Source organism: Castanea sativa, chromosome 9 (assembly GCF_040712315.1).
Source record: "Castanea sativa cultivar Marrone di Chiusa Pesio chromosome 9, ASM4071231v1".
NCBI lineage: Eukaryota > Viridiplantae > Streptophyta > Magnoliopsida > Fagales > Fagaceae > Castanea > Castanea sativa.
In genome coordinates, this window is record NC_134021.1 from 36970302 (window position 1) to 36984046 (window position 13745).

General features: G+C 32.6%; 1 protein-coding gene across 1 annotated transcript; it reads right to left on the reverse strand.

Moving 5' to 3' along the window:
* Positions 1-487: 487 nt before the first annotated feature.
* Positions 488-6828, reverse strand: LOC142610604 (10 kDa chaperonin-like). Its single transcript, XM_075782455.1, has 3 exons — positions 6618-6828; positions 5641-5780; positions 488-757 (listed from the first exon to the last, which is right to left on the reverse strand). Exons 1-3 carry the CDS (start codon positions 6720-6722, stop codon positions 709-711), a joined length of 294 nt encoding a protein of 97 aa, XP_075638570.1. The 5' UTR covers positions 6723-6828; the 3' UTR covers positions 488-708.
* Positions 6829-13745: the final 6917 nt, after the last annotated feature.

Below are 13745 nucleotides of genomic sequence, written 5' to 3' on the forward strand. Positions count from 1 at the left end.
CTCAATCCTAAGATTTAACATGCATATTTTGTCCTGATCTTGATGTAATTCCTTTAGTTTTCAATGAATCGTCTTTTTACCCGTAAAAAAGAAAAACATGCATACTTGTTTTCTTTTTTATTTGATGACATAAGAGAACTTCACTCAAATTAGTTGCATGTCGCAAAACATATTGTATTAAGTTTCTTGGACAAAAACACTTAAACCAGGAAGGTCGGTAACTATACAGTGCTGAGTTGGGGACTACCAGCACATGGAGTAATTGCTGACATTCTAGAGCAACGGGTAGAGTACATGTGCATTCTTTCCCTGAACTTCCTTTACTACAAATTTTATCACATGAGGATTATTGGGTTATGCATATGAACTAATACTTCATTGGCTGCATGTTGCTTTCATAGTATCAGAAATATACTGCTTGATCTGTAGAATTACATTAAAACACCAAGTTGCAATGTAGTGGGAAAAAAAAAAGACAGAAAAAAAAAAAGAAAAAAGAAGAAGATGATTTATTGTCATAAATATCCTTACTCAGATAACAGAAAAGTTTTAAGTTTCTTTCATCTAAAGGAAAAGCACAAAGCAGAATGGAAATGCTCAATAGCAGGATAAGTTAACATACTATCGGTTACCAGATGACTCAGATCTACTAAGACGTATCATGAACTATTTCAACATGGAGCATAAAGTCACAGGTCATATAGTACATTATTCAAGAAGTGTCCCCAATATATCTTCATCCCGATACAGATGATAGCTGAAATGAGTTCAAATAGAAATCCCATTAGAATGTAATCACAAAAATCATGCATCATACTTGGATATTATGAAATGGATCACATCTGAAACAAAGTTAAACAGCAGAGAAAGTAAGTAGTTCAGGGTTAGAACTGTTGTTATAAGAAATGAGTCTATTAACATAAGAAATTTCTTCTCAATCCTTTTTTCCTTAATGTTATTGCTGGGGAGATTAGACCTCAGAGAGATCCAATTGAGTAGGTAATATAACAAATGTGAACACCACTTAATCCAAAAGCTTACACGTATGAGTTTGAACTCAACTATGTTATATCAACCACTTGCTCTGGTCTTTCTTATTCAATGTGGAGACTTCACTCACACATGTATACCTAACAATTATTTAGTTGAATGCTATTTTTATTTTTTTTTAAATAAAAAACTTTTTTTGAGAAAGAGAAGATATTTTATGTACACAGGAAGTAAGTACACACAACAATTTTCTTTATTACATAGCAAGTATACACAAAAATCTAAAATCTTCTCTAGAATAATACAGAGAAAAGATTTATAATCTAAATGAAAGAACAAGTGAATGCCTATCATTATTTCCCATGCAATGAGATCACTCAAATATAGATCTCACCAATGAAGAGATTTCATCTCCTCTTGATATATTAGCATACAAAGTGTCAAACAATAATTGCACAAATTATGATTCCCAAATCTTGAAAGCTCTTTCGAAGTGAATATTCCAAGATCTTTTTTTTAATGATTAATTAATGATATTTTATTGAAATGGGAGATTATTTCATGTTCACAATGATGAACACAAGTATCTAGAAAATTACAAAGAACTGAAGAATCATACAGGAAATCCAAGTAAGTCTTGGAACTCATGAATGGAACTACAATGAGTACAACCCCATCCACAAAAGCATCTTTGTTTGCCACAGAAAATTGAGAACAAATCTGGAAATAATTCTTTTAGAGGTTGACTCCTGCACCAAATGTTGTACAAAACCTCACTCTACAACCATCCCCCACCACATAATAAATGTAGCTCACAAATCTCTCCCAACCCACCAGGATGCTTCGCCAAAGGCTACAGCCATATGTACTTCTTACAACCCTCATTGTCTACTGACCCTGATCTTACTCATACTTCATTCTGACAACCCATCTCCATAGATTATGATCTCCTTCCATCCCATATCTGCATAGCTATTTACCCAACAGAGTTTGATTAAAAGTGCACAATTTTCTTACCCCCCAAACCCCATTTTTTATTGGGTACAGGCACCATTCCACTCTCCACAAGATGGAATTTGAATGCATCCCCCAGCACTCCCCACAAAAAACTCTGCCACAACCTTTCCAATCTATTCACCACATTAGTGGGGATGGTAAATAGTGATAAATTATAGGATGAGAGGCTAGATAACGTACCTTTTAATTATTATTTGCATAAATTTCAAACTAGTCTAGTTTGCAATTGTCTGTGGCGTTTCAAGTCTTTGACGTAGTGCAAGTAGATTAGTTTGATTTCCTATTTTCCATACACCAGTAAGTCTTCCAGCAATCATATGTTGGTCCACGTAAAGTAAACATATCCAATGCATTGGCAGTAATACTTCAAACGTTATGTTAATGAAAAGATAAAAGTTATTCAAAATCACATCAACAATTACCCTTAACTGTCTAGCCTAGTATAATGTGATTACTTCAGCTAAGGAACTTGAAAGGTTAGCTTCTACAAAATGGGCTTTTAGGTTTTAATGACCTCAAAACCAACATCCAATCTATCTGTCATATGATCAAAGTTCCTACAATGCATGGACACCCAACAGCAACATGACTGATGGATAATTGTCCATCAGGGCAAACACCTAATCTGAACAGAAGAGGGAGAAGGGGGCAGGGAGGGACATTGGGATGCAGCAAATCCTTTAAAAATCTGAATGCATAACATTACAACTTTATAGGATCACACAGAGCAATTTGGGTATCCAAATCTGGGAATTTTAGATATATTGTTAGAATCAAAGTTATCAGGTTGATGAACTGGTTTATAATTTCTAAAAGTGAACTACAATTTGAATTTCCAGAATGGAAGAGTAACTGGAAACCAACTATGGTGATAACCAATGATCTCTAGCTCCAAATGAGATCTACTTTTATAAAATCATAGCAGAGGGTAAATCATGGGTTTAAGACCCAAGTGCATGGGTCACTATTCCATGACTCAACATGACACCCTTCTAGTTACCTTCTTTCTTAAGAAACACTCACAGAACCTAGTAATGTGCTAAGATAAACATGAAATTGAAAAAAGAGGAGCAATATATTCAAGCGTTGTTGTCAAATCAAGTATTCTGCCATGTATACTACAATATACATAAAATTCCCAACTATATTGAGAAAGAAATAGAGATATATATGCAAAAAAATAAACTACTTTTCATACGCAGACGCAATCAAATTATGTGCAAAATTTCAAATCTTCATCTTGAATATTTGTGTGAAAGGAAAGAAAATATATATACATACACACACACTTCCACCAATGTTGAAAATGTGAATCATATACGGGGTTAAAAATTGAGCACCTTTTGTGAGGACAGTTAAAGAAAATAACAACAATCAAAGCTTGAGCTCCAAAACTTTAAATATATATATATATATATATATATATAGAGAGAGAGAGAGAGAGAGAGAGAGATTTGGAGTTTAATGAGATAGTAAAGTTCTAGAGTGGGGCCAATTATGGATACTCAATAGATTACTCAAGGTTGGCCACATGCATTCTTTTGTGTGAATCTATCATATCCAAAGTAATACTCTCTATCACATCCTTAAAACAAGTCACTCTTCCTCAAAACTGCATTAATCTCTCCTCTACACACAACCAAATTTCAATGGTAATTATATCAAGTACCACAACTTTTTCCATTTTCATCCTCCTCATTAGTCCTATGCCTCGAATTGGGGGACTCAATTCCCTCCAATCTCTTATATCATGTACATTAAATTTTTTATCAAAACAACTTTTCCATACGTCTTTAATATCAACTTCCTTTACTAGCACTCTTTGATCTTTATCTTTAATGCTCTTGACACAATTTAAGTTTCTTGTTTTCATTTCCCTTGTCTTAACAAGTTTATAAATGTTCTTCTTTTTCATTCTTTACTTCCCTTTTCGTAACATTATAATTTTCATAAGCGGCCTTATCTATACATATAGGTAGACTTCTATATCTCTCTTTAATCTAACAGTTGCCTGAACATCCTCATTCCACCACCAAGTCTCCTTATTCAGTCACCCATATCCTTTAGATTCTCCAAGAACTTCTTTAACCACTCTATTCGTCTAGACCCAACTTGTTTCTCTCCTTTCAAACTCCACCACTTATTTCCTGAGTTTCTATCTAATATCTTTTCTTTTCCATTCTAATGCAAATATCTAATACCAGCAACCTATGTTGATTAGTTACACTTTACAACATCTACCATCAAATTATCAAGTAAGGATGAGATCTATTTGACTAACATTGGTCCCATTTTAAAAAGTAATTAAGTGTGATTCCCTCAACTGAAACTAAGTGTTCCTTAATATCAAGTCATATCTATTGCAAAGTCTAGAATGGCATCTCCTGAATCATTCCTTAATCCTTACTCCATATCTGTGGTCCCCACAAACTCTTTCAAAACCTGACATTATCTTTTCCAACATGACCATTTAGGTCTCCTCCAATAAAAAAAATTTTCCATTCTTCCAACCCTATTTAAGGAGCACATGCATTAACTATGTTAATTGTCACTTCTCCAAAAAAAATTATATTTACATAATTCTATCCCCTATCCTCCCCTAACCTCAACAACTTCTTTATGAATTTCATTCATGATTATCCCTACCACATTTCTAATTTAATCTTTTCATGTATACCATAATTTATATCTTGTATATACTTCTCAATATTTCTCCAATAAAAAGAAATAAGTCGTTAAGTGTTTTCTTTTTTAATTTAAATTTAATTGCTTACCAAATAATGAAAATTAATTTTTATCCGGAAATTTCAACAATAAGTGATCTTTAAACCACCACAAACAGCTTAAGTGTGCGCACATCCTATATATCATGTATCACTTCAAGGGGTTGAGTGCAGCCAACACAAGGACTAAACCTTTCCATGTGGAAACTTTATATATATATATATATATTTATACACACATACTCAGGAAAGTCCAGCAGTTGTTGTATTATATATATATATATATGTCCAGAGAAGTAAAGGGATCAGCACTCGAGAGAGCAAAGCCTCAAATGTGCTGTCCAACTTGAAAGCTAACAACAACACTAGTTGAGCTATAGATGCTTATGTGACTAGTGAGAAGTGAGAACACTATCCTAACTACTTTTGCCCAACATGGCAATACTAGTGTGACTTGAACTCTAAATGAGTAATCACAAAAAACCAAACTAGAGATGACAAAACAGGCCATGGTGTGCTCCATGGCCACAAGATCATACAATGATTTCCTCACAAGACATTCATTGAAGTATTTGGAAATGCATTATGCAATATATTGCATCTTATAATATGAACAACCATGCATTTGAAATTGAAAAAATGAGAAAAAATTGAAGCCTTTTATTTTAATAAGTGTTGGCCCAAATGGGAGGGGGAGGGCTTTATGAGGCGTGGTCTCCAACCACTTATGATACCCCCTTGGGGTAAACAAACTAAGTCTTTGTAAAGTTCTAAAGAGAAACAAACCACAAAACCTATAGAGCTGGTCCACATCAAATGTATAAAAAAATTGAAAAAACCACAGAAGGACATACTATTAAAATATATAATTAGAAAGGGACAATGGCTGGAAGAAGAAAATAACACATACTCTTTATCTCCAAGCTTCACTTGAGTTCCACCAAATTCAGGTAAAAGGACAGTGTCTCCTTCTTTTACACTAACGGGGATCAAGTTTCCCTCTCTATCACGAAGCCCAGAACCCACAGCCACAACTTTTCCAGAGTTCATCTAAAGCATCAAACCAAAGAAAACCTCACTAAAATGAGTCTTAAACTGATGTACCAATTAAGAACAAGGACATAAGGATAAACAGAAGAACACAGCATCAAACAAGAAATTGCAAACAAATGGCTTATGCTAATAAAGATTGATATTTTCTCTGCCAGTCTGCTAAGAATCAGTAGCAAAGGAAACAAACACACACTTTAAATTAAGATATCTTTCATTTTTGAGGACCCAAAACTATCAAAATTTTCCCAATAGCCCAATATAGCTTTTCTCCCCCGCATACAAAAGCCTCTTTTTCTCCAACAGACTAACAAGAACAATAACTGGACAAGCATGACCCCTGGCACTAGAAAACATTATAACGGATAAAATGATCTGCTTGATATTCACTAGGAATAACCAGTACCCACTAACCAAAAATATATCAAACAGAGAAAAACAAACTGATTCTAACACATTTATTGTGTCAATTTAGTTATACAAAAATGAAAATGTCTCCATATTTTATCCACATAAACAGTACCCAGAAACAGAAAATCATCACCTTCTGTCTACTTGCTGGGAAAACGATGGAAACATAGAAAAAATTTCAAAAAGCAACAGTTGAATCTCACACCCAACTCAACGTAGTACATTTCTTTGACATAGTATTTTACATATATTTCGAATTAACGGAAACCATAAGACACGAGACTAAAAAATCATTCTTGGGTTTACTTAATTTTCCTAAGATTTCTCAGAAAACCAACACATTGATTAGAAAAAGCATATAAAGATACAACCTTTATTCAAAAAATAAAAAGTGGGTGTTGTTGTAATTGAAGGAATTAGACCGACCTTGGTGGCCTTCTCAGGGAGCAAGATTCCGGCATTGGTTTTGGCTGGAGGGACGACTTTCTCGATCAAAACGCGATTCAGCAGTGGAATAAAACGCTTAGCCATCTCAGAAAACCAAAGAAGCAAAGCACAGAGAGGCCGAGGTTTTGACAAGTCTGTTTCTATGTAGGGTTTTACTAAGAAGGGTTTATCAGTTTGTCCAGGACGAGAAATTGCAAAAAAGCCCTCAGGTCTGGATCTCTCTTCATAGTTTCTGGAGGGGTTATTATGTAAATTCACATGTGATCTGAGGTTGTCAATGTAAAGTTTGACCTCAATTAAGCCCACTTACCTACACCAGTCTAACTCAACATCACATTTAAGATCCGTTTAGTTAGAGAAGTGAAAAAGTAAAATGTTAGAAAATTTTGGGAGAATGAAAAAGAGAGATGATAGAAAATGTTTAGTTTTTCTTCTTGTGTGTTCGGTTGGAGGGGTGGAAAAGTGGGAGGATAGAAAACTCTTTTATTTGGTTGGAAAGAAAAAAGAGAATGATGAAAAATGTAATTTATATAAATTGACTATTATACCCTTATTACATAAATGGGAGGGTAATAAGTGGTCATGAATGATTTGGTGAGAATGGGGCATTTTTGTAAAAGTGCTACTCTAGCACTTTTCTCCCCACATTTTCCTCCCAATTTGAGAGAGAAAAAAAAAATGTGGGCCCAAAGAGAAAACTTTCTCCTGAGTTTTCTATCCTTTTTATTTTCCTTCCTCAACAGAACAGTGAAAAATAGCATTTTTCACCCTATTTTTCTCTATCTATTTTCCATCCTCTCTATTTTCACCCCAAACGAACACACTTTTAGTTTTTCATGAGCCGATAAGTTGGATTGGGTTCTAAATTTATTTTTTTTAAGCTTGAGTTGGGTTGAATTTGAGTTAGTATAATTGGCAAACCATCTAATCCGAGTAATTGTTTATGACTTTATTTAATCTTGAAAATAATTGAAATCTTGAAATTGTAACAATTTTAATGGGGTTTACAATTTTGTCATTTTGAATCTCATTTGTTGACAATTGTTTCAAAAAAAAAAATTCTTAATCTATTCTTTTTTGGGGTGGATAGAAAGTTTATTTCTTATAAGGGACTTATTAGCCTTAACTTAAAATGACCTCCTAGTTTGGTAGCTCTTTTAATCAAGGGCCATGTTAACTGATGCCCTTAGAATAATTATTAATAAACTATAATAGGAAAGTTTTGACACTACTTTTATAATATATATATATAAAAAATTATCAGCAATTTTATTAATTTATCATTCTCCCGATAAAATGTTTCTAAAAATAGTTTATAAACAGGTATTGGTTAACATTTTCCTTTTATCAAATATTAAGGATATTATTGACTCACGTGTATTGGGGTTTTAGGCTTGTTAGAGTATCAGCTCTATGAGTAAGTATTGAATATTTGGGGTTATTTTTGTTTTGACGCTTTACATTACAAAACTTTCATTTTAGTCCTTCGTGTTTGAGTTGTTTTCATTTTGACTTTTTACATTTTAAATTTTTCATTTTTGTCCTTCATATTTGGTTCAATTTTCTGTTTGGCCTTTTATGTGTCAAAATTTTCATTTATATAAAAAAAAAAATAAAAAACTAAATGATAAGTTCAAATGAAACTATTGAAACATAAAGGGTAAATAAAACATTGAATCAAACATAATAATCCAAATTAAAATTTTGAAGTAAATGGCCAAAATGAACAAACTCCAAGATTTCGAGTTTGGCCGAGTATACTCTAATACTAGCCCGCACCGCACATGAATGCACATTCAATGCCTAAGACAAAAATCTACTTGAACACACAGTTCTACAAGCAAACCAACTTTCCACCATTATTAAAAGGAGAGGTACCTATGCTTTGAAATCAACCTAATCAGGCTCCCAAACAAGCAATTTAGAAAGGCATCACGGTAAGATTTTCTCGGATCTATTTTATTTATTAGATAATAAGAGGTGGGAGATAAAGACTCATCATTTTTTTTTTTTTTAATGAATGGACACTTATGGCAGTGTTTTGTAAATAGACCTCTTTTGGTGAACATGCATACCCTGTAACCCTTTAATAGAGAGAACACAAAAAATTTTCAAGATGATAGACAAGGGACATATTTCTCTTTCATTTTACATTGGTTTCCAATTTATACTTCTTCAATTCCATCAAGAAGTATATATGTCTATTCACAAAAAAAATATATATTAATTTATTTACCAAACAACGTTATAAGTGTATGTCAACAAAAAAAAAATTAATCCGAATATATAATGAGCAAATGATTTGGATAAACTCTATGTGGCCACAGGCCACATTAAGTTTTCTAATGGGGAAAATTTTGCAATCACCACCAATAAATCTCTTGCCTCTCTCATCACCATATTCTCACACGCTTCAAAAACTTCATCACTTTTCATACTACAAAAAATATCTTAACCCATTTCCAGGTATTATCTGCCTTTCAAATATTTTATTCCCACCTTTCTGTTCAGTAATTAGCCTTCAAAGTCATTGCTTATACTTCTAGCAAGACCAGAACTTAGACCATAATTCAATACTCACCTTATTCTCCATCTCTCCAGACTCCTCTTAACTGAATTGGCGCTTATGATCACTATTCTCACATTCAGCAAAACAAAACAGACTTACTAAGAGAAAGGATAGAGCAATTTAAATTCTGCTGACATGTGCCACCCAAAACTATGTCTTCTCTCTCTGCAATTTACTTTCCTTTTTTTTTTTTCTGATTACTTAATATGAACTCATTAGTTTTGTTTTGCCTGAATATTGATCATGTTTATATAGTCTAACAGAAACTATTTGTAGTACTTTGTCAAACTCCTTCACTTGACGTTGCTGAACATTTCCTATTTGACCATGATAAATACTTTATTTTGTAATTGCTGAATATGTTTACTTAGCCATCATTAACGATTTCCTTTTTCTTGTTTGTTTACTTTTGACATTACTTTGCTGAATATGTTCATTTAGCTTCACTAGACTTTTTCGATATTGCTTTGCTAAACATGTTCATTTAAGCATGTTGCACTAACTAAATCTAGTCAGTTTTGCAGGATTCTACAATTTGGTCTTATTGGACTCTTTAAGACCGTGATGAGTTTTGTTAAAAACTTTCACTACGTCATGGTTGTTAAGAATATAAAGTAAGAGAAAGAAATTGGATAGTCTGTATCTTGATATATTATGTGTGTTACAATAAAGAGTCTTATATAGGCATAGTAAAAGCAATCACATCAACTCTTGCAAAATACAAAAAATAGCTTATTTTACATATTTTGACCAAAAAAACGCTCACATCAGTGGGTTGTAAAATTGTGCAAAAATGCACAAGTACTATAGTAACCGTGCATATATGCACAGTTACTATAGCTATTCTATACATTATTTTAGTATTATTTCTCTCCCCTCACATTCTCTCTTCCACTTACTTTCTCTCTCTCTTCAACTCATAAAAATATTATTTATATAAAATATAGTATATAATAAATGAAGTGATGTGCGTGTTTTGTAAAAATGATGGTGTAAAATAGAAAAAGTAGATTTTTTGTGTAAAATAAACAGAATCTTTTAGAAGAGCTGATGCGGTTGCTGTAAGTGTGAAGTATAAGTAATATGAGTGTATTACAAGTACAATATACTAGGTCAAATCCAATGGGATAATGGGCTAAACTGAGGTATATTCTAACATCCCCCTTCAAACTCAAGGTGGCAAGGAAGAAGCCAACTAGAGTTTGGATATAAGATCTCAAAGACAACTAGGCAGGTGAGTCTTCCATGAACACACCAAGCACATTGAAATCAACTACCACATACTATTTAGTCTCTCTCTCTATCTCACTTTATATTCTTAACATGATATCAGAGTCTTATATAGGCATAGTATGTGTGAAGTACAAGTATTATGAGTATACTACAAATAAAGTATACTGGGCCAAGCTCATTGGGCTAAACTAATATATATACTGAGAGGACAGAATCTTCAAATTAATTTATGTAATTTGTTATTTTTATGTAATTTTCGATATTTTAGGTTAGGGGCATTTATTTCCTTATTTTTAGATGTTTTTAATACTTTTTAGGTCAAATTTGGTTCCTGTTATGGTTAGCTATCAATTATGAGTTATTTTAAAATATATTTCCTTACTTATCAAGTTTTACGGAGCTCTTAAATAGGCCCCTAAGTTACACATTTTTTGGAATAAGTATTCAATTAATAAAATTCAGACTTTTGTCTTTCTATTTTCTAGTAGATTCCAAACCCTTTCTCCTTGTGAATACTCTTGTGGATTCAAGGAACCCTCATGGATTCGAAGATATTTTTAAAAGCAAACGTGTTTTGTTTATTGCTTTCTAGAAGCAAACGTATTCTGCTTCTTGACGCTTCCACATCCCGCATATGTTGGTATTAAAGCCTTGACTTATCCTGATCTGGTTGCTGACGTATGAGACAGTAGCAATTCTGATAACACAAAACTTAGCAAGTATTACATGACGTACAACTAGCACTCACAAATATATTTGCTAGAATGCTGTCGTTGGAGCATGGAAACAATAGGGGTAATTGTCGCAGAGATATAACTCACGGGCAACCTATTAGTAAGCAAATTTCATATATGCCTTACAAGAAAATTGCAAGTTTTAATGATTATTTTTTAAAAGAAGATTTTCTTCATTGGTTACTTGATTTAGAAGATTTATTTGACTATATGAGAATATTTGTTTTGAGAGAAAAGTGGGACTTGATTTGTATAAACTTAGTAAGTACACCTTACATTAGTGAGAATGAGTACAACTTAATAGAATCTAACAAGGTAAAGACAAAATTCGTTCATGGCTAAGGATGAAAAAGATGCTTGCTATCAAATTTTATCCTTTGGATTGTGAAGAAATCTTGTCGTATACAATACAAGATTATTATTGGCCAAGAAGTTCATACTTAAATTATTTTGAAGAGCCATATATTCCATCATTAAAGGAAGAATTGCATGTTGAAGTAAATATTGTTCTTGAAAATTATGTTGAAGTCAAAGAAAAAAATATAAAGATTTTTGAGGAAATTAATGAAGGCCTTGTTATAGAAGAAGAGCTTGAAATCAAGATTGTGGAGGAGATTAATGAAGATCCTATTATAGAGAAAAATCTTGAGGTCGAGATAGTAGTAACCATTAAAGAAAAAATCATAGAGGAAGTTGTCAATGATCTCGATGAAGTCAAGTTAGATGATTGCAACATTGATGCTCCTATTATTTTGGTGGGAGGCACTGAAACAAAGTATATTGATTTTATTGGGGTGGAAAGATTTGGTTTGATCATTGACTCTTATTTGGTGAATATTTTCAATTGCATGAATATCAAGAGACAAGAAGTTCAAGTTGTCCAATTGATGTCTTTCAAGTTTGGTAAGAATACAAAGAAGATGAAGTATTCAAAGTATTTGTTCTCTTGGCATGGAAGATTTTAGATTTCAACCATCAACTTGAAAACGAGTTTGTTTCAAGTGGAGGGGTCTGATGTAGGACAAAATCTTCAAATTAATTTATGTAATTTGTTATTTTTGGTATTTTTATATAATTTTTGTTAATTTAGGTTTAGGGCATTTATTTCCTTATTTTTAGGTGTTTTTAATACTTTTTAAGTCAAATTTAGTTCCAGTTATGGTTAGGTATTAATTAGGAGTTATTTTTATAAAAAAAATTTTGTCTGTCAAGTTTTACGGAGCCCTTAAATAGATTCCTAAGTCTGTACACGTTTTTTTGGAACAATTATTCAATCAATAAAAATTCAAACTTTTATCTTTCTATTTTCAGTAAATCCTAGACCCTTACTCCTTGTGGATTCAAGGACCCTTATGGGTGAAGCAAACATGTTTTGTTTCTTGTTTTCTAGAAGTACACGTATTCTATTTCTTAATGCTTTTGCTTTCGCTTTCGCATCCGCATGATATACTAACAATGGTTGAGCTTTTAGCCTTGCTAGATACATTATTTGGCCTTCACTAGATACACTTTTTTTGGCTCTGGTAGATAGACTTGTTAGCCATTGTTGGGTTCTGTTATCTAAGCTTAATTTATTAGACATTTTATTTTAACTTTGCTAAATGTATTAAGATAATTACTTCAGCAGGCACGTTATCTTAGCTCTGTTGAATCCTTCACAAACACTTTGCTAAACACATTGTGTATAGTTTTCTTCTCATCATGAACATCTACTACACGACAACCTCTAATGTTGTTAGAATATTCTACAATCAACCTTGGCATTGCTAGACACCTCATCACATCATTGTTGGATGCCTTTTATCACCATTAATAGATATCTCATGCTTGTAATCGCATTGTCACCAGAAGCATATGGCTAACTTGGACACTATTACAACATGTCACAACTAACTATCAATACTAGGAGTTTGTTTGGGATCCTCTTATTTTGTTAAAACTAAAATTTTTTGCTAAAAGTAAGTACAAGTTAGCTGAAATAGTAGAGTATGACCCATAAATAGTACTGAAAAGTACAATGGGACCATGAATAGTAGCAAAAATAAGCTAAATAGTAAAATAAGTTAGCAAAAATAATCTTGCCAAATACACACTAGATGCTCCTTATTGAACCTTTATGTTGAAAAATCAATGTCTCTCACAAACGGAACATCATTAAGACCCAACAATAGTAACTTTTACAAAAACAAAACACAAAGTATCCACAACCTAAATGCTTTAATGAAATTGATGAGAAAGAGGGAGAGAGATGGATCTTTGTATGTTGTTCCCTAACAACACCACAAGCTACTAAGATATTCAACATTTGCACAAATGAGCCATTGTCCTCGATGGCGGCTCCAGGAATTTTGTTTAGGGGGGTCATTAAAAAATTTTAATAAAAAAAAGAACTTGAATATATTGAGTTATCGACAAAAACAAATTAATACATGAAGTTTTACAATTTTCTTCTACAAATTCTCAAATTTTTAATTGTTATATGATGGTTCATTATGAGTATCTATTACCAATGTAGGTAGCTATGAGCCTATGGCTATTTTATTTTGTTAAGTTTATCTACCATTTTTATTT